Raw genomic sequence first — 27,948 nt, 5'->3', positions numbered from 1 at the left:
TGCAGAATCTCCAATCGTCTTTGGGTTTTGGCACTTAGATGATGGGGTTGAACCAGCTGTTCTTAAGGCCGCTTTACACGCAACAAGATCGCTAACGAGATGTCGTTGGAGTCACGGAATTCGTGACGCACATCTGGCCTCGTTAGTGACGTTGTTGCGTGTGAAACGCACGAACGACCGTTAACGATCAAAATTACTTACCTAATCGTTGATCGTTGACGCTTCGTTCCTTTCCCGATTATCGTTGCTGTTGCAGGACGCAGGTTGTTCATCGTTCCTGCGGCAGCACACATCGCTATATGTGACACCACAGGAACGAGGAACATCACCTTACCTGCGGCCGCCCGCAATGAGGAAGGAAGCAGGTGGGCAGGATGTTTGGCCCGTTCATCTCCGCCCCTCCGCTTCTATTGGGCGGCCGCTTAGTGACGTTGCTGTGACGCTGAACGAACCGCCCCCTTAGAAAGGAGGCGGTTCGCCGGTCACAGCGACGTCGCTAGGCAGGTAAGTAGTCTGACGGGTCCGAGCGATGTTGTGCACCACGGGCAGCGATTTGCCCGTGCCGCACAACCGACGGGGGCGGGTACGCACGCTAGCAATCTTGCTAGCGAGATCGCTGCGTGTAAAGCGGGCTTTAAACTCTTCAATGATGCCCAGACTCAACATTCGCTTTAGTTCCTCTGAGATCAGCTGACGATGGGCATCAGGAATGTAGTACAGCTTCAAATTCACCTGTACATGATGATCCATAAGAATATCATGTCCCACAGACTGGTATGAAGCTGGAGGGAAGGAAAAAAAGTAATTACGGAATGTGCTCACCTTATTGGGTTGTGTATCACACAACCAGAAGTAAAGCCTGTAACCAGCCTGCTAAGCCTACAGAGTCCACATGCTGAAGAAGTAAATGATCACTCGGGAACACTGTAAATGTAGAACTATTACTGCGTTGCTGGAGATACGACACACATCCAGGTGAGGTATAATGCAAGGTGGTTTAATTCAACGCATTTCGAAGTGTAACCCCACTTCTTCATCACTTTATACTGGTGGATTTCTTGATGAAGAAGTGGGGTTACACTTTGAAACGCATTGAATTAAACCACCTTGCATTATACCTCTCCTGGATGTGTGTCGTATCTCCAGCGATGTGTGTCGTATCTCCAGCAACTCAGTAAGAGTTCCACCTTTACAGTGTTCCCGAGTGATTTTGACAAACTGGTATAGGCAGACAGGGCAGGTTCCGGTATAGGCAGAATAGGTACTGGTTTCGGTTACAGGTTAGGATACAGGTTCAGGGATCTGATAACAAAGTAGCAGGTACGGGACTAACAAGAAACAACAGTGTTCAGGCACCTTCCAGTATGGGAATATGCCTTAAATAACTAGTGCCTTCCAGCAATAGGCTGGGAACACTTCTGGATTGCATTCGCTGCCTCTAATTGGGAAGAATTAAGAATTGGGAGCATGAATGAGCACACCCTAAGGGCATTGCCAGAATACCTGTGCAAGGTACGCAGGCTCTGGGAGCACCTGACCACGGCAGGAGATGACACATTTGGAAGAGACTGCAAGATGCCTACAGCAGTGAACATTTCAGCATGCCTGTGGTGATGACAGCATTAGAGGATGCTCACCATATTTCCGGCGATCAACTGGTGTTGAGTCCAATCATTGGTACTCCATTTATTGACACAATACATGTCTGCAGCCCCTCCCTGGGTTAACAGTCCACACTGCAGGCAGGATAGGCATAATATGAAGACCGCCACCCTAGGCTGTAGTCCATCTGTTTGGTGGTCATTGGATAAAGGGTGGCTATGTGCCCCAGGGCTGTGAAACCTCTAACAAAGTATGTCATTTGCTGTGGCCTTCAGCAATGGCTCAGCTGCCCCTAGGGTCATTGGACACCCCCCACTTGTGGTTCTAGTACCCTTCTTGTGGGTGTTGGCCTCCCTTCTAGAGCTCCAGTATGGCGATGCTATGAACCCAGGTTTCCCCATAGACCTCTCGACCATCTGATGCCTTTCTATCAAGCCCACCAGGTGGTCATCAGCATTCCAGGGATCTCCCTGGACTGCACCAGCTTCAGAAGAGAGTGAATGAATCATTCCATAGCAACCTACTCCACCATCTGTTCCAAGGTGGAGGACTCCAGCTGCAACCACTTTTGGACTAAATGCAACAAGTCAAACATTTGGCAGCAGGTAGGTTTGCCACAGTGATGTGCACAATGGTGCACTCATTGCACCCTGATAGACAGAGCCACTGCTAAACGAGCCAATATCTCTGTTTTTTAATTTAACATATTTATTCTGTCTCTTCCTGGTAGCAATGAATCCAACCGCTCTAATTATCAGTCCCTTAGATAACTGTATGATTTTACTCACTCTACCGGCTTCCACAGATAGTGTTAACTCAGCCCAAACGATGACTTGTAGGAAAACAAGGAGAAACGCTGTAGTTTTCTTCTAGAATCTTGTATTAAGTACAAAGTAAAGGCAGGTGGAAAGGAATAATCTGTACAGGGTTACAGACATGTCTCTTCAGTAATTATTCCTCTAGACTAAACTGAAGGAGAAGGGAGGAGCTTTCTATACAGAAGCCAACTAAGGGAGGAACATAGGGACAAACTTCATACAGTCTAATCTACCTAGTAACAATAAGGAATTTCCTGATAGGAGGAAAAATATGCAATGCAAGAATTATATACAACAGGTTGTTCCCATTCATGGGACACAACACTCCCTGTCTGAAATCATATGATTTCACAAGTCCTTCTACGACGTAAGGAGTCGATCCTGTCCCTCGATGTCACGAAACCTGTAACGAGAAAAGAGACAAACACAAAAAATGCAACAGTAATGCACTGAATTCAAGTCCATGCTTGGTTGATGACGCATTGTCCTTGCGTAAAAATGTAAAAGTAGAAAAATGTAAAAAATGAATCCAAGTTCAACAAACCCATCTTCAGATTGGGGAAGCCGCAAACATGCCAACTCTTCCTCCAACCCAATAATTCAACGGTAAGGTTTTAATCCAAAGGAAAAGTTCAAGGTTCAATTGGACACGGACAGTTGTGTCTCCGTACAGCAGGGGAAAGGAAAGGTACGCTCCCCACCGTGGCAGTGTCCAACGACAAAATTAGTTCATGTAACGTCCTCCTTTGGTAAAAGTAGCACGAGTTCGGTGACTGGACGAATCAAACACATGTGCCAGCTGTGGCACGTTGAAGACTTGTAGTCGGTGAAACAGTGAGCAATGTGAATAAGACAAGCTATGATTCGTACCTCAGATGACCAACTTGAGAAGCGCTCGAAGCGATGAGGTCTCAACTTCTGTTCTGATGTCACTGAAGTGTAGCGATGACCGGTCTAATTGAAGATGACCGGTCTAATTTCCTTGTCGGATTCTGGTTCCACCAGCTCGTACATGTTGCCGGCGTAGTTATTGCAGGTCTCCTCGTATAAGATACTTGGAGGTGTCAGCCACATGTTGTCGCCGAGTTTGGATGCAGCAGTGAGTCTCGTTCCTCGGTCGGCTGGGTTTTGTTCGGTGGGAATGTGGTTCCACTGTTCAGCATGATCTCTGTTGACGATATTTTGCATAATCTCGACAAAGCATTTCTCCATCTCTGGTTGTCTTTCCAAAGTGCGTTTTAGAGAGGAGGACCTTGCGGTTGCTTGCTGGGAGTTGTTTGGCAACCTTGGCCTTGGAGACCGAAAGGGTAATGGGGCTACCCAACTGTTAGAGTCATTTTGAGAGAGCTCTTTATCCATAATCTTTATGAATTCTTTGTCTTCTCTCATCGGAGACAATTTGTTGTCTTCATTTGTAGACTCGAACGCTGTTGACCCGAAGTCGTCATCCCAGAGATGATATGCGTCCGCGCAGTCGGGAGGCTGCTGTCGCCACCTGGTGTCACTCAGCCTCTCTTTCACCCCGTAGTGGTGCGGACATGGTTGAAAGTGAGTGCCACGACCGTTTGGGAGGATGTGCGTCTTGTAGGAGGAGATCGCGTCGGGACTCTTCATTTTGCCTACGCAGACGTTTCCTATGATCACCCAGCCTAAGTCGTAGCGCTGAGCGAATGGCGCATCGTGTGGCCTGTTGATGTGTTGGCGTACTTTGTGTAGCCAGAGGATGTCCCTTCCAATCAGAATCAGGATTTTTGCACTATGATCAAGAGGTGGGATCTTGCTGGCGATAGTTCTCAGGTGAGGGTAGTGAAGAGCTGCCTCTGGTGTTGGAATCTCTTCCCGGTTAGCCGGTATCTGGTTGCACTCGACGAGTGTCGGTAGAGGTACCTCTATGGTATTTTCAAGAGATGTTACCACGAGACCACTGGCTCTTCTTCCGCAAGCTTCTGAGATGCCGCTGCAAGTACCTAGTGTATAAGGGTAGGCATTTCCTTTTAAGCCGAACAAGTCGAAGAGTTCAGACTAGGCAAGTGACCTGTTACTCTGGTCGTCCAGGATGCTGTACACCTTCATGGCCCTTTCTGGGTGACCTTTGGGATATACCCTTACTAGGCATATTTTCGCACAAGACTTGTCCCAGAGATCTTCTCTGCAGACTGCGGTGCACGAGGAGGATACTGTGAGGTGGTTTGCAGCTTGGCCTGTACTCTCTCTGCCATGACTTGTGGTAGGAGAAGGTGTAGGTGCAGGATCAGGCTGAGATGGGTGCAGCGCTTGTACGTGATCTGTGCTGTCACACTCCATGCACTTAATTGTAACCTTACAGTCCTTGGCAAGGTGTTCTGTAGAGGCACAACACCTGAAACATACCCCAAACCTTTTCAAGAGTTCCTTTCATTCTTGAAGGGGTTTCTTCCTGAAGCCAATGCACTTCTTCAGGGGGTGTGGCAGTTTGTGAATAGGACAATGGCGGTTCGGATTTTCCGCCTTCCCGCCTTCAGTGCCGTTGTCTGGTGCTGATGGTGTAGGTGGTAGAACATCGGTCTTTTTGACTGATACTGGGCCCCTACATTTCCTGTCATTTTGATGAGGGCTCTCATATCTGGGAGCCGGTGAAGTGGAGCCGGTGGGTTGTCCACAGGTGAAGCTGGAGTCTGCCTTACGTTCCGCGATGCCGTTGATGAACTCGCAGAAGTAGGAGAATGGAGGGAAGGACACTTGGTGCTCTTTTTTATAGTTTGTTCCTACCGTGGTCCACCTTTCCTGCACGTTGTAAGGTAACTTGGCGACTATGGATTTCACCCCACGAGCGGTGTCCAGGTAGCTGAGGCCAGGTAGGTGTGTGTCTGTTTTGGCCAGCTGGAGCTCAGACAGCAGGTCGCTGAGTTCCTGGTACTTTGAAGCATCCTTGCCAGATATTTTGGGAAGGTCGTATAGTTGTTTCAGCAATGCATCTTCAATTGCTTCAGGATTGCCGAAGCCTTTCTCTAGTCTGTCCCATGCGGTTGCGAGACCAGTTGTTGGGTCGCTGATGTAGACGGATCTGAGTCTCTTGATTCTCTCAGTAGACCATGGCCCTAGCCACCTGATTAGCAAGTCCAGCTCTTCAGCAGCTGTAATGCCGAGGTCACGCGTTGCGGTTTTGAAGGCACACTTCCACCCTCTATAGTTTTCGGGCTGGTCGTCAAACTTTGTGAGACCGGTGTTGGTGAGTTCTCGGCGGATCATGTACCTCGCAAAGTCGGACATGTCTGATCTTTCCGACGTTTGGGGCACATTTGCTAACTGCGTGGTGCTGGTTGCGTGATTCGCAGCTTCTTGGTTCGGGAACATGGGAAAGTATGTAGTGGCGTGGGCGTTTAGACCAGTGATCGGTTTGGTATGTAAAATCTCTGTTGTATACGGGGCTGGAACTACATAGTTGTTGGGAGTGTAGCTCCTTGCCGGCATGTTAGGTTGCATGTAGACATGAGCATACGGAGGTTGCTGATGCGCAGGGTGTGGCTGTGCATTGGAATATGAAGCTGGTTCAGGCTTGAAAGTCTGAGGTGCATTGGACTGACCTGGAAGGCTGGAAGCTGTAGGTGGATCAGTGTCTTGAGGCTCTGGAGAAGTGTTAGCACTGACGGGAATGTTGATGGTAGTTGGCAGTTCGTCGGCTTGGCTCAGCACGTAATCTCTTGTATGCTTAAGTGAGTCTTCTGTGTCGAGATCACACAAACTGGCGTTGCCTTCTTGGCTCCCACCCAGAGCTTGCTCAAAGACTTTTAGCCTTGCCATGGCCGCCACATGTTCACATTCCTTCTGAAGGGCTTCAATTTCTGCTTCCTTGCGTGCAGAATCTGCTCTCATCTCTGCTTCCTTGCGTGCAGATTCTGCTTTCATCTCTGCTTCCTTGCGTGCAGATTCTGCTTTCATCTCTGCTTCCTTGCGTGCAGATTCTGCTTTTATCTCTGCTTCCTTGCGTGCAGATTCTGCTTTCATCTCTGCTTCTCTCTGGGCGAAGATGGCGTGTACTTTTGTTGTTTCTGCTTCCACGCGCGCCTTTATGAGCTGCTCGCTGAGGGTTGAGTACCTTGATGAGCCTGATTTGAGTGAGTGCCTTGAGCTCTTAATGGACCTGGATTTGTAAGATGCTGCTCTTGGCAATTTTTGCTTCAGTCTCGCTCACAATGTCGCGCACGGTGCGGTCTCGTTCAGCATTAAGCTGTTGAAAGTCCTGTAGTTCTGTTTGAGACTCAGACGTATTTGATCTCAGCAGGGTAGAGGAATATTTTTTACAAATCTCTTTGTAAGACCGGTATGCTGAGTACAGTTGTTCAAGGACTTCCTCTGGTGGTAGCTCATGAGCACCAGGCGCAGACAAAACAGTCACTTGTTTTTGCACTCTTTGCCACAATAATGCTGTCTGGGTAAACAGTTCACTTCTGGCTGTTTCTAGGTTCTCTTTAACCTTCCATGTTGGTTTTGTCAACCGCTTAGATCTTTCACTGTAATTTGAGTGTGAGTCCATGTCTTCCTCTTGTTGCTTTAAAGCAGGTAGTGAGAGAGCTCTCTTTGACTCCATCAGGAAGGGTGAATGCTGCTCTGCACTGGTTGTCAGGGAAACAATACAATGTTGCAATCTCTGCAGCCAGCAGTTTGTGTTTTCAGGATGTATTTGCAGAGTCTCTGGCTGCAATTTACAATTAGCTTATGGGGGATTCTTGGTTTATAGCTGCACACAGTTCTGATAACAGGTTAATACTTTACAGGGCACTTTGTCTGAAGCTGCTATAAAGTTTTATGCTGTGGCTTGTTATCAGCCCCTTGGGGTAATCCTTTCTCTGGATTGTATGCAGTATAGCACTCCTGGAAACAGGTTCTTTACTGATATATGAATACTAATCCCGGTCACAGCTAGTCCTTTTCACTATTCTGTCTCTTCCTGGTAGCAATGAATCCAACCGCTCTAATTATCAGTCCCTTAGATAACAGTATGATTTTACTCACTCTACCGGCTTCCACAGATAGTGTTAACTCAGCCCAAACGATGACTTGTAGGAAAACAAGGAGAAACGCTGTAGTTTTCTTCTAGAATCTTGTATTAAGTACAAAGTAAAGGCAGGTGGAAAGGAATAATCTATACAGGGTTGCAGACATGTCTCTTAAGTAATTATTCCTCTAGACTAAACTGAAGGAGAAGGGAGGAGCTTTCTATACAGAAGTCAACTAAGGGAGGAACATAGGGACAAACTTCATACAGTCTAATGTACCTAGTAACAATAAGGAATTTCCTAATAGGAGGAAAAATATGCAATGCAAGAATTATATACACAGGTTGTTCCCATTCATGGGACACAACAATATTCTTTCACGTCCTGCAAGGCCCAGTCATCTCCTAGCTCAGTAATATGAATGGCTTCACTGAATACAGATTTTACCTCAGAATTGAGAATCTTGATAAAGACTGATCAATTCTGGCAGAGAAAGAAGCAATTTGTTTGATAAGATTTATTACAAATTTGCTTATTTTCATGTGCAATATTGATTTATGAAATAAAAATTAAAACAACAGTTATACTTTAAAGCACCAGTCCAGCGGGTTTTTTTTTATTTCACCTCTGGAGGGGGGGCTTTAAATCCAAGTTCCTGGTCGGTCTCTGGCGATTTATGGCCTGCCTTCAGCTTCAGTGTTTCATAGCTCAATATACTCTATGAGAGCATTGTTCTTGTGGCAGATGCAGAAAATCAGCCCGAACTATGACACTGCCACCACTATGTTTCATTGTAGATGTTTGGTACCTTACATCATTACGTTTTCCAATGTGGCAGTATATATGGTGCTTGCGATCACTACCAAACAGATGGAACTTGGATTCATCTGAACACAACACCTTAGACCAATCTGTCTCTTTCCATTTGTTGTGTTCTTTGGCAAACTCAGGCCGGACCTTCCAGTTTGCGGAGATGAAAGGCTTCTTGACTGGAACTCGTGCATTCAAGCCTGCTGTTCTTAGCCGTTGCACCACAATATGGGACTCACTTTGACCCCATATTCTTCATTCATTTTGTGCGAAATCTGTACAGCACTTTTATGGACATAAGATACAGACTTTTTCTCAATAATGTGATCAACTTTGGAGGAAGTTTCCGTGATCGTCCACATGTAGATTTGTCATCTATTCTATAACCTTCTTTTTCTTTCTTTATTATACATGACACTTGACTCTGAGAACAGTTGAATTCCATAGCTTCTCTTTTCAGCTTTTGCCTGACTTAACTCTAAGGGTAGGATTCCACTAGCGTATAGCTTCCGATGCGAGAGCATCGGAAGCGATATGCTAATGACCCTCCGCTGTGAGTGTCAGCCGAGAGTGATGGGAATCTGATGCTATCTTGTGATCGCATCAGAAGTGCGGAGAAGAGGGAGGGAGCACTTTCTCCCCATCTCCTTCGCTGCCTTTCTCTGCGTATATCACACTGCACTCGGATTACATGCGAGTGCAATGTGATGTTTCACACACTCCCATAGACTTGTATGGGGTGTGTGAGCCGAGACTCGCTTCAAAACGCAGCATGCTATGATTCATTCCGCATGCCGCTATGGCATGAGAAATCAATCGCAGATGGACACTGCCCCATAGTTTTGCACTGGTGTGAGAGCAATCCGATGTTTCATCAGATTGTACTCGTCCGTGCAAATCACAAGTGGAACTGAACCCTTTAGAGGAAGAGTCTTCCTGACATCTGGTGATAAACTTGTCTTTGTCAGTGCCATGTATTATCCAAAAACCACAGAAACAAAAAAAAAAAAAAACATTTAGGCAAAATTAGACTACCCATAAGAAAATTTGCAAAACATTTGGCCCAGCAAATTTGGAAAACTAATACATAAAGGGACACAACAATTTTCATCCTTAGCGCTTCCTTAGTGCTTCCAGTTTACTAAAATCACCGGAAAATGGCATCACAATAACCAGACAGAAGTAATCACACTTTAAATGTAAATGCAAAACTTTTGATTTTTTGATTGCCACTAATATATATATATATATATATATATACATATATATATATATATACACAGTACAGACCAAAAGTTTGGACACACCTTCTCATTCAAAGAATTTTCTTTATTTTCAGGACTCTGAAAATTGTAGATTCACATTGAAGGCATCAAAGCTATGAATTATCACATGTGGAATGAAATACTTAAAAAAGTGTGAAACAACTGAAAATATGTCTTATATTCTAGGTTCTTCAAAGTAGCCACCTTTTGCTTTCATTACTACTTAGCACACTCTTGGCATTCTCTTGATGAGTTTCAAGAGGTACTCACCGGAAATGGTTTTCCAATAGTCTTGAAGGAGTTCTCAGAGATGCTTAGCACTTGTTGGCCCTTTTGCCTTCACTCTGCGGTCCAGCTCACCCCAAACCATCTCGATTGGGTTCAGGTCTGGTGACTGTGGACACCAGGTCATCAGGCATAGCACCCCATCACTCTCCTTCTTAGTCAAATAGCCCTTACACAGCCTGGAGGTGTGTTTGGGGTCATTGTCCTGTTGAAAAATAAATGATGGTCCAACTAAACGCAAACCGGATGGAATAGCATGCCGCTGCAAGATGCTGTGGTAGGCATGCTGGTTCTGTATGCCTTCAATTTTGAATAAATCCCCAACAGTGTCATCAGCAAAGCACCCCCACACTATCACATCTCCTCCTCCATGCTTCACGGTGGGAACCAGCCATGTAGAGTCCATTCGTTCACCTTTTCTACAAAGACACGGTGGTTGGATCCAAAGATCTCAAATTTGGACTCATCAGACCAAAGCACCGATTTCCACTGGTCTAATGTCCATTCCTTGTGTTCTTTAGTCTAAACAAGTCTCTATTGCTTGTTGCCTGTCCTTAGCAGTGGTTTCCAGCAGCTATTTTACCATGAAGGCCTGCTGCACAAAGTCTCCTCTTAACAGTTGCTGTAGAGATGAGGTGTGTCCAAACTTTTGGTCTGTACTGTATATATATATATATATATATACTGTGTGTGTATATATATATATATATATATATATATATGCGGTATATTTATTTATTTTTAGCGCATTTTTGACACTGTGGATTTTGTCTCTTTTTGGTTTACCATGATTTAAGGTAAGCTGATTGTTTTTTTATCATGTCTGATGTAGTCATGTACAGATTACATGCTTTTTAGTGTGTTACTGCCGCATATATGGTTTTTTTACTTGCAGATTTTGCACATCTAATGCAATTTTATGGGGAAAAATCTGCACCGAAAACTTACCATACCAGCAGAGAAATTGACTTGTTATACTGAGTAAACAGCACTATGGGCAGGAGATTTCTTTTTTAGAAGCAGTACAGCATAATGTGATAAACTAGTGGTCTGCCAGTGAGTTTTTGTTTTTAAAAAAGTATTTACCAAATTAGATCAATTCAGGAGAATGTATCGCAACCATTTAAATTACTGTAAGTATTTTTGCCTGAAGATACTTGTGGTCTTGATTTTGTCACTTCTTTTGTCTTGAATTTCTTTTTATATTGATATACTTAAAATAAATTTTATCAAAAGGGCACAAAAGCTAAAATGAATTTGTTACAATAATAAAAATGTCCAAAAACCAAACTTTTAGGCCACATCCACACATTCAGTATTTGGGGAGATTTTTACCTCAGTATTTGTAAACCAAAACCAGGAGTGGAACAATCAGAGGAAACATATAATAGAAACACAAGCACCACTTCTGTATTTATCACCCACTCCTGGTTTTGGCTACAAATAATGAGGTAAAAAAAATCACCAAATACTCAACGTGTGCACCTGGCCTTATAATTGCTAACCACAAAACCACTATTATGCCGCATGCACACGCTGAATATTTGGTGAGTTTTGTACCTCACTATTTGTAGCCAAAATAGAAGTGGAACAATCAGAGAAAAAGTATAATAGAAACAAGGGCGCCACTTCTGGTTTTGACTTAAGGGGTACTTTTCACGCTGCGACATCGCAAGCCGATGCTGCGATGCCGAGCGCGATAGTCCCCGCCCTCGTCGCAGCTGCGATATCATTGTGATAGCTGCCGTAGCGAACATTATCGCTACGGCAGCTTCACATGCACTCACCTGACCTACGACGTCGCTCTGGCCAGCGACCCGCCTCCTTATTAAGGGGGCGGGTCGTGCGGCGTCACTGCGACGTCACACGGCAGGCGACCAATAGGAGCGGAAGGGCGGAGATGAGCGGAATGTAAACATCCCGCCCACCTTCTTCATTCCGCATAGCCGACGGGAGCTGCGGTGACGCAGGTAGGAGATGTTCCTCGCACCTGCAACTTCACACACAGCGATGTGTGCTGCCGCAGGAGCGAGGAACAACATCGGACTGTCGCGTCAGTGTAATTATGGAATTCGCCGACGCTACACCGATGATACAATTACGACGCTTTTGCGATCGTTAATCGTATCATCTAGGATTTACACACTAGGATATCGCCTGCGATGCCGGATGTGCGTCACTTTCAATTTGACCCCACCGATATCGCACCTGCGATGTCGTAGTGTGCAAAGTGCCCCTAAAGCCCAGTCACACACAACGACTTACCAGCAATCCCGAAAACGATGCGACCTGATAGGGATCACAGGTAAGTCGCTGGGAGGTCGCAGGTGAGATGTCACACAGTCAAATCTTACCAGCGATGCAGGAACAATACAGGTCGCAGTAGCGACCTGTATAACGATCTCAGCAGTCACTGTGACCCTGTCACACAGTGTCAAACACAGCGATATGTCCTGCCCAGCAGGACATCGCCTTTGAAGAAAATAGCCTGGACCATTCGGCAACGACTAGAGATTTCACAGCAGGGGCCTGATCGCTGTTAGGTGTCACACATAACAATATCGCTAACGGATCGCTACTGCGTCACGGAAACCGTGACTCAGCTGCGATCTTGCTAGCGATCTCGTGTGTGACGGTACCTTTACAAATACTGAGGTAAAAACCTCAACAAACACTCAACATCTGAACGTGGCCTTAGGGTACCATCACACATAACGAGATCGCTAGCGAGATCGCTGCTGGGTCACGGTGTCTGTGACGCAGTAGCGATCCCGTTAGCGATCTCGTTATGTGTAACACCTACCAGCGATCAGGCCCCTGCTGTGAGATCTCTAGTCGTTGCCGAATGGTCCAGGCCATTTTCTTCAAAGGCGATGTCCTGCTGGGCAGGACGCATCGCTGTGTTTGACACTGTGTGACAGGGTCACAGGGACTGTTGAGATCGTTATACAGGTCGCCACTGCGACCTGTATCGTTCCTGCATCGTTGGTAAGGTTTGACTGTGTGACATCTCACCAGCGACCTCCCAGCAACTTACCAGCGATCCCTATCAGGTCGCATGGTTTTTGGGATCGCTGGTAAGTCGTTGTGTGTGACTGGGCCTTAATTCTACCAAACATCTACAAGTATTGTATAACTCTTTTGAAAATATTGTCATAGATTGTGTTTAGCATGAGATACCTGTAAGATCTCTTCGGGGTCTGGGGGAAAATATATCACTGTACATGTCTTCCATAAACTGTGGGACAGTCTGAGTGAAGAAGGATACATCCATGTTGTTACGTAAGAAGTCCTCTGCCTTGCGGAGTAAATTTAGGAGAATCTGGAGATAGGAGCGGAGCTCTGAAATAATTCCAAATATCAATTATGGGTAACATTATGTGATACAAGCCAATAGCCGAATATCATACAAAGCACACACATTTATGCACTTCTAACGTTTCTCAGATACTAACTCACTTAATGACTGGTTTTATGTCAGCCCAGGGAAACTGTCAGCTATAACAGCTGTCCTAAGTAGGAATTCAGCCCTTTTTATACGGTCATGAAATTAATATTTATTGCCTATATTAGTGCTATATTTTTAGTTGGTGTCTTGTAACGTAGCTGTCTTAAATTATTCATAATGGCAGCTATTCTCCTCCACAGTTACTGTGCTGACTACGGGATCTTACACACACATATATTACATGTTCTAGAAAGTGACAATTAACCTCAAGGAAAATAGCCCAAGCACCTAAGAATGAATGCATCATGAGTATCCCATAAGACATAGTGGACAAGGAAGCACTCAGGAGAATAGGGGTCTACATACTGTATATAATCAGCAGAAATAATGGATAAATTATTTTCAATTTTATAGTTTCCTTTTAGTTTTGCTCCTTGGCCTTGTATAAATATTTTTTTCTTTATATGCTTGAATGGAGCGTGCTGCCGCTCTAAAGGGTGCTTTACATGAGACGAGCTATCGTGCGATGCATCGTCGGGGTCACGGTTTTCGCGACGCACATCCGACATCGTTCACGACGTCGTCTCATGTAACACTTCTGAGCCACGCAGTATCGCTCACAAATCGTGAGTCATGTACTCGTTGCTCAGTTTCAAAATATTGTTTATTTAAAATGGCGCCGGTTGTTCATCGTACCCGGGGCAGCACACATCGCTCCGTGTGACACCCCGGGAACGATGAACTCAGCGTACATGCATCCTGCGGCTCCCGCTGGCAATGCGGAAGGAAGAAGGTGGGCAGGATGTTTACGTCCCGCTCATCTCCGCCCCTCCGCTTCTATTGGCCGGCGGCTGTGTGACATCGCTGTGACATCACTGTGTCCCTCCCACTTCAGGAAGTGGACGTTCGTCCCCCACAGCGAGGTCGTCCGGAAGGTAAGTGCGTGTGACAGGGGTTAAACGAGTTTGTGCGCCACGGGCAGCGATTTACCCGTGACGCAAAAACGACGGGGGCGGGTACGATCGCTCGTGCTATTGCACGATAGATCGACTCGTGTAAAGCAGGCATAACAGTAGTACACTGTGAATCATTAGCCTTTTAGTTAAAACCTGTCAGGTCCCTGTGCCCTCCAACCCAGCAGCATTCATACCTGTATGCCCAAATATCCTCCATAACCAGCCCTGTATAACACTATTCACTAATCTGAATGGTTAACAAAAACTACTTCTAACCCTTGTTTTCCATATTCTAATTAGGCCTGTGACTAGTCACTTGGGCATTTGTGCACTTTTTTCATGTTATCATGCCCCTGTGGGACTAATAAGATAATTTCATGAGGCTCATTTCGGCCTCGCCAGTGTGCCTTTGAAGCCGGGTTTACGCCATAACTGCTCTATGCTGGAGAAGAATGGTGCTGGTCACAACAGGCACGTAGGTAGCATTTTTTTGTCTATTTGAAGAATTAGCTGTATGAATGTTGTAATTTTACAACCTTGTGACTGTAAACATGTTAAAGGGAATGTTTAATTTAGAAACACTGCATGTGGAAACTCAGTTTCTAGAGGAGTTTCTTATTTAGAATTCTGATCTGTTAGCTACATTGGCTAAAAATAGCATCTAAAGCGGGCTTTACACACAACGACATCGCTAACGAGATGTCGTTGGGGTCACAGAATTCATGACGCACATCCGGCCTTGTTAGCGACGTTGTTGCGTGTGAAACGCAGGAACGACCGTTAACGATCAAAATTACTTATCTCATCGTTGATCATTGACACGCCATTCCTTTACTGATTATCGTTGCTGTCGCATGACGCAGGTTGTTCGTCGTTCCTGCGGCAGCACACATCGCTATGTGTGACACCGCAGGAACGAGGAACATCACCGTACCTGCAGCCGCCCGCAATGAGGAAGGAAGCAGGTGGGCGGGATGTTCGGCCCGCTCATCTCCGCCCCTCCGCTTCTATTGGGCGGCCGCTTAGTGACGCCGCTGTGACGCCGAACGAACCGCCCCCTTAGAAAGGAGGCAGTTCGCCGGCCACAGCGACGTCGCTAGACAGGTAAGTAAGTGTGACGGGTGTCAGCGATGTTGTGCGCCACGGGCAGCGATTTGGCCGTGACGCACAACCGACGGGGGCAGGTGCTTTCACCAGCGACATCGCTAGTGATGTCGCTATGTGTAAAGCCCGCTTATCTCTCTATTGGATTCAGCTCTAGAAAATCCATGCATTACACTGACAACTTATTTATTCTAATGGGGTCTGTGTAATGCTTAATTTTTCCTATGGAGCTGTTGCAGGTGAAAATGTTATATTTTCTGGTGCTCACCACTCTTCTACATCACGGATTTCTGCTTGCTGGAGAGTGGAGTGATCCAGAAGACTAACTTTTCAGATCAGAGGCATGGTCTAGCCGCTAGTTATAACAGAACGCTCTCTGATGCTGCTAACAACATGGGAGAAGCACTAGGGAACTGTGGCAGCCTGGATCCAATAATACACAAAGCTTTTGTGACACCCTGGCAAAACCAGGAAGTCACAAATAGGCCCCTGCATAACACCTTCCCTCACTTGGAAGCACACAGCCAATCATTAAACCCTGGTCACCCCCCTTAGGGACAGATTGACACACCAGTGGGCATGGCCAGGTGGTTGGTGCACGCCCACCCAGGGGTTTAGACAGCACGGGGGTGGGAAAGTAAGGCAGATCAGTTTTAGAGTTCAGTGTGAGTGGAGGTCAGGCCTGTGTGTCAGGCCTGAAGCAAACTGACAGGTACCAGGGTAGGCAGGTACCGTCAACAGGAGATGGGAAGACGGTTCGGTGGAGCCGAGGTGGACCGGGCCAGGGTTGTAGCCCGCCGGTGCCGACATGGGGAACCGACCCGGAAACCGTAGCACAAAGGGGGGTGCTCAGACCCTGAAGCCAGGATCCACAAACAAATGGAACTGGTTTATTAACAGATTGAGGCTAGGACTAAAGGTTCTGTCCCACCCAAGGTCCCTCGGGCCAGCGTCTGCGGGCACGGCTCCTTAGGCCACATCCAGCCGGGAGTGGACTCCTATGTTTCATACTGGGAAGTCTTTTCTACTAAAACAGTGCAGGAAAAGGAAAGAGACTACCAGCCGGGTGGGGGATCCCGAACACAACCGGCCGCGGCACCAGTCACCACCACCTTGGTTTATCAGAGACCTGTGTGTCTTACTAACAGTGAGTACACCAACACCCCCTGCGGCCATCATTCCCCCTGCACCAGAGCCATCGGGTCCCGGGGCCACCATCCCTGCCCACGGAGGGGTTAACATCTTGCTGCACAACATCTACCCCGTGTCTCACCTCACCACACACCGTGGGTGGCGTCATGAACCTATTACGGCCTAGCCCGTACATCTACATTCCCCATTTCGTTCAGCGTATCCGCGAGACCCCCAGGTCCGGAGACCCTCGAGCCACCACCGCTGAAGGTCTGGATCCGAGCAGCGGCGGCTGCTGGCACGGGGGTGGCACACTTTAGAGTGGATGAAAAACTCTAGAGCAGTAGTCCCCAATCTTTCTTAGCTTAAGAGCCTCGTTCAGCTCTGAGGGTGGGCCACAAGCCATCTCTGGATGCTCTTAAGTATTGACATCCAGACACAGCAACCCATAGAAACATTAGTAACACTTAAAGCCCCCATTACTGTTATAAGACAAACCTTTCCCACAAAAGACATTTACATTCAGGGATACCCATCTGACACTCATTTGGTATTCTTACATCAAACACCCCCTCCACATTATTGCATCCAGCTTTAAGCACCCCCTTTATCTGGCACTATCATTCTATCTCCAGCTTACCATGCTTAGGCCCCTTTCACACGTCAGTGATTCTGGTACGTTTGTGCTTTTTGTGCTTTTTTTTAAATGTACCAGAATCACTGACATACGCAGACCCATTATAATGAATGCTGTGATTTTTCACTGCACGTGTCTCCGTGCAGAGTACCCGCGTGTGCGTGATTGCTGCACGGAGACATGTCCATTTTTTTCTGGCATCACTGATGTCCCACGGACCACGCAGAGGTGTGGTCCGTGAAACACGTGCCAGAAAAAAACGTGCATTTAAAATAATAAACATTTTAACTCACCCGGCTTCAGCCGCGCTCTCTGCAGCCCGTCCTCCCTGCTGCTTCTAAGCCGGCTGATTACTGTCGCGCATCTTAATGATGCACGACACAGCCGACCCGGAAGCAGCTGCTGCAGGGGTCACCGCCAGCTGGATGCTGCACCGCGGGAGCGATCAGCACCATGGACAGCGGGAGCGGGCGCAGGTGAGTTGATTTCTAAGTGCAATCACGGGCCACGGAGAACGGAGCCCGAATTGCACTTAGACAACCCACGTGTGCCGTGAATCACGGCGCATGCAGGGACATGTGCGTGTTTTACACGCCAGTGAAAAACGTCACTGTTTTTCACTGACGTGTGAAACGGGCCTTAAAGTTACTTTTTCACTCCAAAGGCTAGTATATGCATATCCACATCTGCGCTTCTGTGCTGGGCTACTCACAAAATCATTATCTGGAGCCCTTCTCTTCATAGCTTTTTTCCAAGATGTGGTACTAATACACCAAGATGACAGACAAAAGCACGCCACACATCATGGGCCTGAGAGCTACATACGCCTCCTATGCCATGGTTGGGGAACCTTGCTCTAGAACATAGAGTCGAATAGCACCATGTGGTAAGTGTGGAAGTCTTCTCCATGGAGATGCACATTCTACTTACTTAATAGTTCTTCATAATTTATGGTAATCATTTAAATCCCACAACTAGAGACTTCTGCATGCCACTGAATAAATGAATAATGTTATTGGCACCAAGCTCCAAATGGGTTTCTGCCTGTGGTATAAGGCTATGTGCGCACTTACCGGATTTTTCGCGGATTTTGCCGCGGATTTGCTGCATGTTTCGCTGCAGAAAATGTTCATAACATCTCTGCAGTGAATCACCAGCAAATCCTATGGAGAAAAAAAATCCTGTGCGCACTGGGCGGAATTTGACAGCTGCATGTTTTGCTGCGGGAATCCCGCAGCAAAAACAAGTGCATGTCACTTCTTTTCCGCACATCGCTGCGGGATTTCACTCCATTGACTCAATGTTAATCAAGAAATCCCGCAGGGAATAACGCAGGCAGCAAATTCTGTGCGGTTCACTGCGTTTTCCTGCGTTATTCCCTGTGGTATTTCGCGGTTTACCTCCGGTAATGTGCATCACTTGCTTGCGGTTTTGCAGGGAAGTGATGTCATTACAGGAAGAGGAAGCTGTGCAGAGTAAACACACACACAGATCACACACACACAGACATCACAGACACATAGATCACATAGACACAGACACATAGAACATACATAGAAAGAAAACGGAAATATAGAAAAAAAAGATTGTGGGCTCCGCTGCATATTTACCGTCCAGCCGAGGTAAGTACACAGCGGCGGCCCGGTATTCTCAGGCTGGGGAGGGCGAGGGGCAGGGGTAATGTCCCCCGCCTCACTCCCCCTCCGGCAGCCGAGAATATCAGCCGCAGCTGCCCCGGCACTGTCGCATGCAATATGCGACAATACCGGCGTGTCCTCGGCTCTTCTTGCCACCGTGTAGCAGTGGTGGCAAGGTAATACAAGGGGTTAATGATGGTGGGGGACCACCGCCATTAACCCCAGGCTTGATCATGGCAGCGTCTATGTGACAGCTGACATGATCAACCCGTAAGTAAAGTGAAAAAAAACACAGACACCGAAAAATCCTTTATTTTAAATAAAACAAACAAGCCTCGTTCACCATTTTATTAACCCCTCCCCCCAAACAAAGCTCCAGCGTAATCCAGGTCCGACGTCCAGCGTCCTGCACTGCTGACATCCAGCCGCGACTGTCACAGACACAGGCTGAATGAATGCAGCAGACAGCAGAGGTAATTACCGGTCATTTCCCACGGCCGGTAATGTGAACTCACTGCCGACCGTGGGAAATGCAGCGATCTGTCATCTATCTATCTATCTATCTATCCCTCTGTCTGTCTATCTATCCCTCTATCTATTCTTCTGTCTATCTACTCTCAGAATTAAATGACTTTTTTTTTTTTTTTTTTTTTTTCTTCAATGTGCTTTATTGCATTGAATGCAATAAAGCACATCCCAACCCGCACGCGGCAAAACCGCGGCAATACCGCGAATAATACCGCGGTAAAACCGCAGCAAACCGCGGCAAACCGCATGCGGTTTTCGGGTGCGGTTTCCCGCGGTTTTTTACCGCGGGTGCGGTAATCTTTGAGGGCACGCGGAATTTTCTCAAGAAAATTCCACTTCCCAGTGCGCACAGAGCCTAAAGAGGCTCCTTACCAAGAATCTAAATCAGGTGTATTGACACTATATGATCAAGTAGTGGATAAAATAACTATGAAGAAGCCCAGTAATTTAGCCGACAGAGAAGATGAAAACAACATGAATCAATTCAAGCAAATCTCTCTGTGCCATGTGTCCTTTTTGATTGGGTGGACCATATGGAGAACAACATTGTAATTTTCTGTTGCAAGTAACCAGACCAAATCAGGTAATCCTGAAGTTACTCTGCCCTTTGAGAGAGAGCTGTTGAGAGGTCAAACTTCTCTGTTCCAACTATTGGGTGTCTTGTGAGCCAGGATAACTTAACTAAATAGTTGTCAAAATGTTACAGCATCTGGGGAAGTTATACAGTGATGAGCAATAGGGTAACAAAGTTTTGAACTTTTGTCTTTCAGGCTCCATATCTCACCATCCATTATAGCTTTGAGCGTGAAACTACCTTCATATTATACACAATCATCTTGGCTATGTCATACATAAATTTTACTTGCAACTATTTAGCATATTATTGTTACTGTTTTGCGGCTGGGGTTTAAATTTTTTTCCTTCCTGTATACAAATTACAACTTGTTCTCACATTCTCTAACAGCTCAGTGTTTTATTAGGTTAATCAAAAAGGTCCGTGGAGCCTCTGTTAGGAGTCTCAACACAGAAACCAGCCAGATATTCCTCCGGGAAGGGCCCAGTCAAAGGGTGACTCTTTTTAGGAGACCACCATAACCACCATATTAAGTGGCCCTTTTAGTCAATATCCAACTTTTTGACAAGTTTAAAGATATGACAAGGGAAATATCTTTATCCCGGAGGGATATCTGGCTGGCTTCTGTGTTGAGACTCCTAACAGAGGCTCCACGGACCTTTTTGATTTGCATATTTCCCAGGGGGCAATGTACCTAGGATTTCACTGTCTTGAGCGCCCTCGCTGGCTGCTGGCAGTGTTTTCTCTGGCTGGTCTCCCCGAGATCAGTGATTGTGTTGTTTTGTTGGTCTACTAGGCATTGCTCCCACCCAGCCAGAATCCTACTCCACACTGATGAGGGGCAATACCCCGAAACAGCTGTCTGTGGATGGATACCTGGCCTTGGTATTTCCCTTGTCATATCTTTAAACTTGTCAAAAAGTTGGATATTGACTAAAAGGGCCACTTAATATGGTGGTTATGGTGGTCTCCTAAAAAGAGTCACCCCTTGGCTGGGCCCTTCCCGGAGGGATATCTGGCTGGTTTCTGTGTTGAGACTCCTAACAGAGGCTCCACGGATCTTTTTGATTTGCATATTTCCCAGGGGGCAATGTACCTAGGATTTCACTGTCTTGAGCGCCCTCGCTGGCTGCTGGCAGTGTTTTCTCTGGCTGGTCTCCCCGAGATCAGTGATTGTTTTGTTTTGTTTTATTAGGTTGACTCCCAAGCAAAACGTCACTGGTTCGAATCGAGGAGCAGCAATGAAGATTTCCCAAGAAAAGAGAAACAGCATCATCCAGCTCATAGACTGTGGTCTCTCAGGCAAGAAAATTGCCAAACTGCATTATGTGAGTGCCATGACAGTTGGAAGAATATGAAATGAAGTCCGTCCATCCATTCAAAAGTCAAGATGTGGACGTTCAGGCAAAATATTGGAGTCAACAAGTCAGCTTATCACAAGTTCTATCAGTTGTGGAGTAACTAACAAGCCAGTGGAGATGGCTCGTATGCTTTGTAATAGTGAGGCAGAGCAATCGTCTAAGGGAAGTAATTTATCCTTTCATCCTTCCTCGGTAACCTTTATAGTTACCCATGTATATTGTCTATGTTAATTGGTTTGAATGGATATTGACTGCCATAAAACATCTATGAGGCAGAACAATCTTTCAAGGAAAGCAATTCATCTCTCCTTCCTTTTGGATAATTCACGTGGTTATTTTTGCATTATCTTTGTGTCACGGGCGGGGAGGACGCTGTCGCTGCTGTGCTCTCGCTAACGCTCGGGTCCGGCGCTGCTGCGGCTGCTGCTCGGTGGCTCGAGCGATGGGCCGGATCCGAGGACTCGAGCGGCGCTCCTCGCCCGTGAGTGAAAGGGGTGGTTGGTTTGGGGGATTTAGTCCGTGACGCCACCCACGGGTCGTGATGAAGATGGGCACCACCGCTGCTGGTGATGGGGATCCCAGGAGCAATGGTAGGGAGCAGCTGGGATGTTGTTTTCCCCCTCCGTGGGTAGGGGTCGGTGGTCCCGGGGCCCGATGATGTGACGGGGAGGCAGGGTTGGTGAGGTGCAGGGTTGCAGGGACAGCGTGGCGCGGTGCCGGATGGCACTGGTGTACTCACTCAGGCAGTCAATGACAGAGTCTCTGGTAAACCAAACGGATGGACGGGTCCCGCAGCCGGCTGCAGTGTCTCTCCCCGGACAGGTGATGGCGGCTGTCTTTCCCTGCACCTTGATGTTCTCAGTTGACTACTATGGATCCCCAATGGTAGTCCGCTCCCCGGTGTATGGGTACCAGAGGAGCCCGTTTGCCCGCAGGCGCTGGCCCTTGGGTCTCTAGCCTTAGGCGGTAGCTGTATACCCTCACGGTGTGGGCGGTTGCCTTCAATCGGGACTTTTGCTGTTAGGAAACCCCTGGGGTTCCGGTCACATTCGGATTTGACTATTGTCGGCGGCTCCAAGCCTGGTCGGGGTCCGATGGCCCTGCCTGTGTGTGCTGGCTTCACTTCGCTCCACGGTCGGTACCGGCGGGCCAACGCCCGACCCCGGTCCTATGGTTCCGCGTTGCTTCACCACTCCTGCAGACGGCCACCACCGTCTGCCAACCTTGCTGTCAGTGCCTGGGCCACAAACCCAGACACCCAAGTGTTTACTCCTCTCACTTCCACCTCCTGGACTAAACTCTTCACTCCTCACTTCTAACTGACACTTTTCCTGCCTCCAGGCCTGTGAACTCCTCGGTGGGTGGGGCCAACTGCTTGGCTCCGCCCCACCTGGTGTGGACATCAGACACTGGAGGGAGGCAACAAGGGTTTTGTGTTTGGCTGGTGTCCCTGTCTATTGGGGGTGGGGGTGTTTGTGTGTTATCTGTGATGACCTGGCTAGTCCAGGGCGCCACATTTGCACACAGGATGAATTGATACTGATTGCCATAAAATCTTTATAGAGACAGGGAGGTACATTGTTTAATGGAATTAACTATTTTTCTTCCATTATATTAATGTTGTGGATAATTATTTTCCATTATATTAATGTTGATTATATTCTAGAACCATGTATCATGTAGTACACATCCTTGGTTATTCATATTAATGGGAATATACAGTACATATAACCTCCCTGGGATAGTTCATACGTTTAGTGATTGGCTGAGACATTCTTGCATATACCCTGGATCCCTGGGTTATGTATTAGTCATGTACAGTATTAGTACTTTGTGTGCTTTAATACATGTGTATGGGACTAAGGGGTCAAGTGATTATACTATCTACATTTGACCCAATTTTTCTCTTTTCTGGCAGTCTATAGTTACATTTATTTTATTAATTCACTTATATTGACAGGATACAGAGAGGGATAGCCGACGCAGAACGGGGGCGCCCAAAAAAGTTATGGTGTCATACCCTCCATTGTCAGGCAGGAGCAAGATCCCATAGGGCATTATAGAGATCCCATTTTTACATAGATTATTCCCTTCTGCTGTTCCTGTAATTATGTTCACTAGCACTGGGTGTTACAATTTTAATTTATTCCAATAAAGATTACATTTTTTATTAGATTCTGAGGTATTTTTCTGTAATTGATATAAGACTCAGTTCACCTGTATAGTATTTACATTTTCTTTGTAATAGTGAGATCAAAGAAGTCCTTGGAAGCAACATGTGACACACAAGTCTGGAATGGTGGAAGATGATAACAGAAGGCCCTGGTGTTAGGGAGATGGGTGCGTGGGCTCACCTCCTAACACTCATCTTCGGCAGAGCCCTGTGCTCCCCTAATGTCCCTAAATGGGTATTTCCCCCTTCACCATCATGTACTTAGAGCAGGCTTTACACACAGTGACATCGCTAGCGATGTCGCTGGTGAAAGCACCCACTCCCGTCGGTTGTGCATCACAGGCAAATCTCTGCCTGTGGCGCACAACATCGCTAGGACCCGTCACACATACTTACCTGCCTAGCGACGTCGCTGTGGCCGGCGAACCGCCTCCTTTCTAAGGGGGAGGTTCGTTCGGCGTCACAACGGCATCACTAAGTGTCCGTCCAATAGAAGTGGAGGGGCGGAGATGAGCGGGCCGAACATCCCGCCCATCTCCTTCCTTCCTCATTGCGGGCGGCCGCAGGTACGGTGATGTTCCTTGTTCATGCGGTGTCACACATAGCGATGTGTGCTGCCACAGGAACGACGAGCAACCTGGGTCCTGCAACTGCAATGATAATCGGGAAAGGAATGAAGTATCAACGATTAGGTAAGTAATTTTGATCGTTAACGGTCGTTCCTGCGTTTCACATGCAACAACGTCGCTAACGAGGCCAGATGTGCGTCACGAATTCCGTGACCCCAACGACATCTCGTTAGCGATGTCGTTGCGTGTAAAGCCCGATTAGGTCCTTGCTAAACTTGAACTCACCCTGACTAGAGTGCACACCAGTGAGACACTAGACTCATTAATACAATAAAAAAATACACAACAAATAACAATCTTCAGATGTGCAAGCAAGAACTTCAACAGCAAATAACTACTAAGCTTCTCTAAAGACAGGCTCCTTCACAGTAGTAATTATAAAAATTATAACCAGCACTGGAAGGCAGCCAGGAGTGTGTATAAATAGCGGAAGGGTGTGACCCAAAAGTGCTGCAGTTGAGATAAAGGCTACAAGTTCTCAGGCAGAAAGGAAAGGGCCCTAAACTCTTTCAGCACTAAACGAAAGTAAAACCAATACAATTCCTAAAAATAGTCAAGCGGGCAGCAATGAGAATCTGCGATTAATTATGCGTTATTGCCTTCTGATCTCAGGTCTCCCAGAGGTCACATCAGGACATGAAACACCCGTGACAGTAACACCCTTTATACGACGGGCCTCCGGACCCCTAGGACCAGGTTTGTCCAGATGAGATGCATGAAAGGAAAGCACCAACCTCTTGGCATTAACTTTAGATGCAGGTACCCACATCCTTTCCTCTGGACCATAACCCTTCCAGTGTACCAAGTACTGGAGGGAGCGGTGAACCAAACGAGAATAAATGATTCTTGCCACCTAAAATTCCAAATGCCATCAACAATGACTAAAGGGGGTGGCAAGGGTGACAACGCCAAAAGCGTAACATATTTCTTGAGCAATGACCTATGAAAGGTGGCTTGGATTTTTAGCATTTGAGGTAGCTCATGATTATATGCCACCGGGTTAATTTTAGCAACCATCTGATAAGGACCAATGAACTTAGGGCTAAATTTCCAAGAAGCAATTTTCAACTTAACACTCCTGGTAGACAGTCATACATAATCATTCACACACAGGTCAAGACCTGGCAAACGTCTTTTATCAGGCATGCGTTTGTACCTGTTCCCCATAACCCTCAGGATGCTTGCACACCTTGCCATACAGCAGAGAGTTATGAAGAAAATCGATCCTCCCCAGGAACCCCTGAAGATTTTCTACTGAAAGCACAAAACTGCAGGTAAAAGTTGTGTGTACCAAAAAATAGCGATCTACCAGTGGACTCATTGCATTGATTGTTTAACGCAAACTCAGCCAAGTGTAAGTACAACAACCAATCTTCCAGATTATCAGACACAAAACACCTATGGTACTTTTCCAAACTTTGATTCAGACATTCTGTCTGACCATTAGGCGGGCTTTGCACACTACGACATCGCAGGTGCGATGTCGGTGGGGTCAAATTGAAAATGACGTACTTCCGGCATCGCATGCGACATCGTAGTGTGTAAAGGTTCGATGATACGATTAACGAGCGCAAAAGCGTTGTAATCGTATCATCCATATGATATATCGTATCATCCATAATTACAGCCCTTACAAGCCCTTTGCTTGGTTACACGATATTTACCTTGGTTACTAGCGGAGACCGCTCTCAGGCTGCCAGTGCTGGCTCCATGCTCCCTGCACACGTAGCCAGAGTACACATCAGGTAAATAAGCAAAGCGGTTTGCTTATTAACCCGATGTGTACTCTGGCTAGGAGTGCAGGGAGCAAGCGTTAAGTGGTGTGCGCTGGTAACCAAGGTAAATATCGGGTAACCAAGCAAAGTGCTTTGCTTGGTTACCCGATATTTACCTTAGTTACCAAGCGCAGCATCGCTTCCACGCGTCGCTGGTGGCTGGTCACTGATCGCTGGTGAGATCTACCTGATTGACAGCTCACCAGCGACCATGACCAGGTCAGATCGCTGGTGGAATCACTGGAGCGTCGCTAAAGTGTGACGGTACCCTAAGATAGCCAAGATGATTATAAAGTGAAGGTAGCCTCACGCTCAAATCTATAGTGGACGGTGAGATTTGGAGCCTGAAAGTCAAAAGTTCAGAACATTACTACCCTTTTGCTTGTCAGTGTACGTGGAATGAGAAAATTTGTTACATGAACTGATGTCTGGCGACTCTGCTGGGGAACAACACCCACATTCACCCTTCCAAACAATTGGGCACAAAACAATGCCATTAACAATAACTAAATACTTCAAGTGACTTTTTTCTTTTGAATCATTTGGAAATTTGTCATACAAATTTCATTGATCATTGTACTGCGGCTTTCACTAACAGTGGAAAAAAATAGCTGTTATTAAAATTTTACAAGATGACTGGATTCATTAATTACATTGTATGCATAGAGACTTACCACATCTTCTCTGTTTCTGCCTGCACTTCCCCTCTGCTAAGCGAGTGCAGGCAGCAGGACTGAGAGGAGCTGGACAGGAATTTTTGTAAAAGGAACACAGGGGGCTGATTTCTGACTTTGGATTGTTTTGCTGGTTATTTGTCATTGCTTCCAGCTCAAAGCATGAAGGTTCTCGACTTGAGGGCGAGTCTGCAACTGAAAAAGGATTTACTAATGAAGAATATCAAGATCTATCTAGGGTGCAGTACACAGTATGTAGTGTAGAAATGTAACCAACAGCAATATTTTAGTCTTCATCCCATTTCATGTTTGATGCTGATTTGTAAAAGTATGCAATAATGCAATACATCAAATACTTAGCATTACACGGATGGTAAAAACAAATACAAGGAACAAAATGGATGAAATCTGTATGTAGCACACTGATGAAAAATTGCTAGTTTTTAGGGGGGGTCGAGAAAAATGCTGATGTGTGAATTTGGCCTAATTGAAAGACTAGCTTTCTATTATTTGATTTCTCTATCTCTGTTTTGCAGATATTAGCTTGTAAAGTTTAGGTTATAATTTCCCCTTCAACTAAGGGGATGTTAGCCAAGATTTGTCTCTGGGGTCATGTACATTTTGCATGATATTCACCAGTCAGAAGCAATAGACAGTGACCAAGAGCACCCAGAGGAGTGAACATTCTTTCTGTGTGACATTAGTAATGGATGAGCGGACCCGTGGAAATTTGGGTTACAGGTTTCAGGCAGACTTTAGTTAAAGGTTTTGTTCAAGGCCCCGGACTTGACCCAAATGTGACACCAGACCCCAAATCCCATATAAGTCAATGAGTACCCCAACTTTGGTGCTGTAAAATGGTCGTAGTAAGGGCTAAGGGGCTGCAAAAGAAAGCAAAATGGGAGTAAGAGCAGGACAATTGCGCTGCAAACAAATGTAGATAAGAAATACATATTTTTTTATTACATGGGGTCCCACCTATTTTGATAACCAGAGCAGGAAATGCCGACAACTACAGGCTGCAGCCTTCAGCTGTCTGCTTTATCTTAGCTGGATATCAAAAATAGAGGGGACCTTACGTTGTTTTTTAAAATAATTTATTATTCAAAACTTTGAGGATTTTCTTTTTAATTAATAAATTGGTGTATGAGGGAGTGTGGGAAAGATTTTATTCAAATAAACTATTGTTTTCCAGTGTGTGTGCTTTTTAACTGTACCCTTGGTTAGTAATAGGGGTGTCTGATAGATGCCTATCCATTAATAACGCCTGGGCTTGATGCTAGCTGTCAATTCATAGATGACATCAACCCTAAAAGTATTACCTCAATTGCCACCGGATGAAGGCAAGAGTCGTGCAAAGTTCCAAAATAGGCGCATCTAATGGATGCTTGACTTCGGGAATAGCTATAGACTGCTATTTTTAGTCTAGAAAGAGCCAAATAACAATTGACATTCCCAGCAGATAATAGCAGCCCCTAGCTGTCTGTTTTACCTTGGCTAGTTATCAAACATAGGGGAGACTCCACGCCATTTTTTTTAAACTATTTAAATAAATAATTTTTCAA

At 46.2% G+C, this 27,948-nt stretch overlaps 1 protein-coding gene across 2 annotated transcripts in view; it reads right to left on the bottom strand.

Moving 5' to 3' along the window:
• The window catches only part of PRSS56 (serine protease 56), a 184,936-nt gene that overhangs the window by 67,137 nt on the left and 89,851 nt on the right, over nucleotides 1-27,948 (bottom strand). For both annotated transcript variants that reach the window (XM_075340420.1, XM_075340421.1), the window contains exons 10-11: nucleotides 26,384-26,578; nucleotides 12,937-13,098 (exon numbers count right to left, since the gene is read on the bottom strand). In XM_075340420.1, the coding sequence (XP_075196535.1) occupies nucleotides 12,937-13,098; nucleotides 26,384-26,578 (357 nt within the window). The remainder of the gene's footprint in view (nucleotides 1-12,936; nucleotides 13,099-26,383; nucleotides 26,579-27,948) is intronic.

Source organism: Anomaloglossus baeobatrachus, chromosome 3 (genome assembly GCF_048569485.1).
Source record: "Anomaloglossus baeobatrachus isolate aAnoBae1 chromosome 3, aAnoBae1.hap1, whole genome shotgun sequence".
Lineage (NCBI taxonomy): Eukaryota > Metazoa > Chordata > Amphibia > Anura > Aromobatidae > Anomaloglossus > Anomaloglossus baeobatrachus.
Note: the sequence above shows the minus strand (reverse complement) of the source record. Positions and strands in the feature narration are given on the sequence as shown.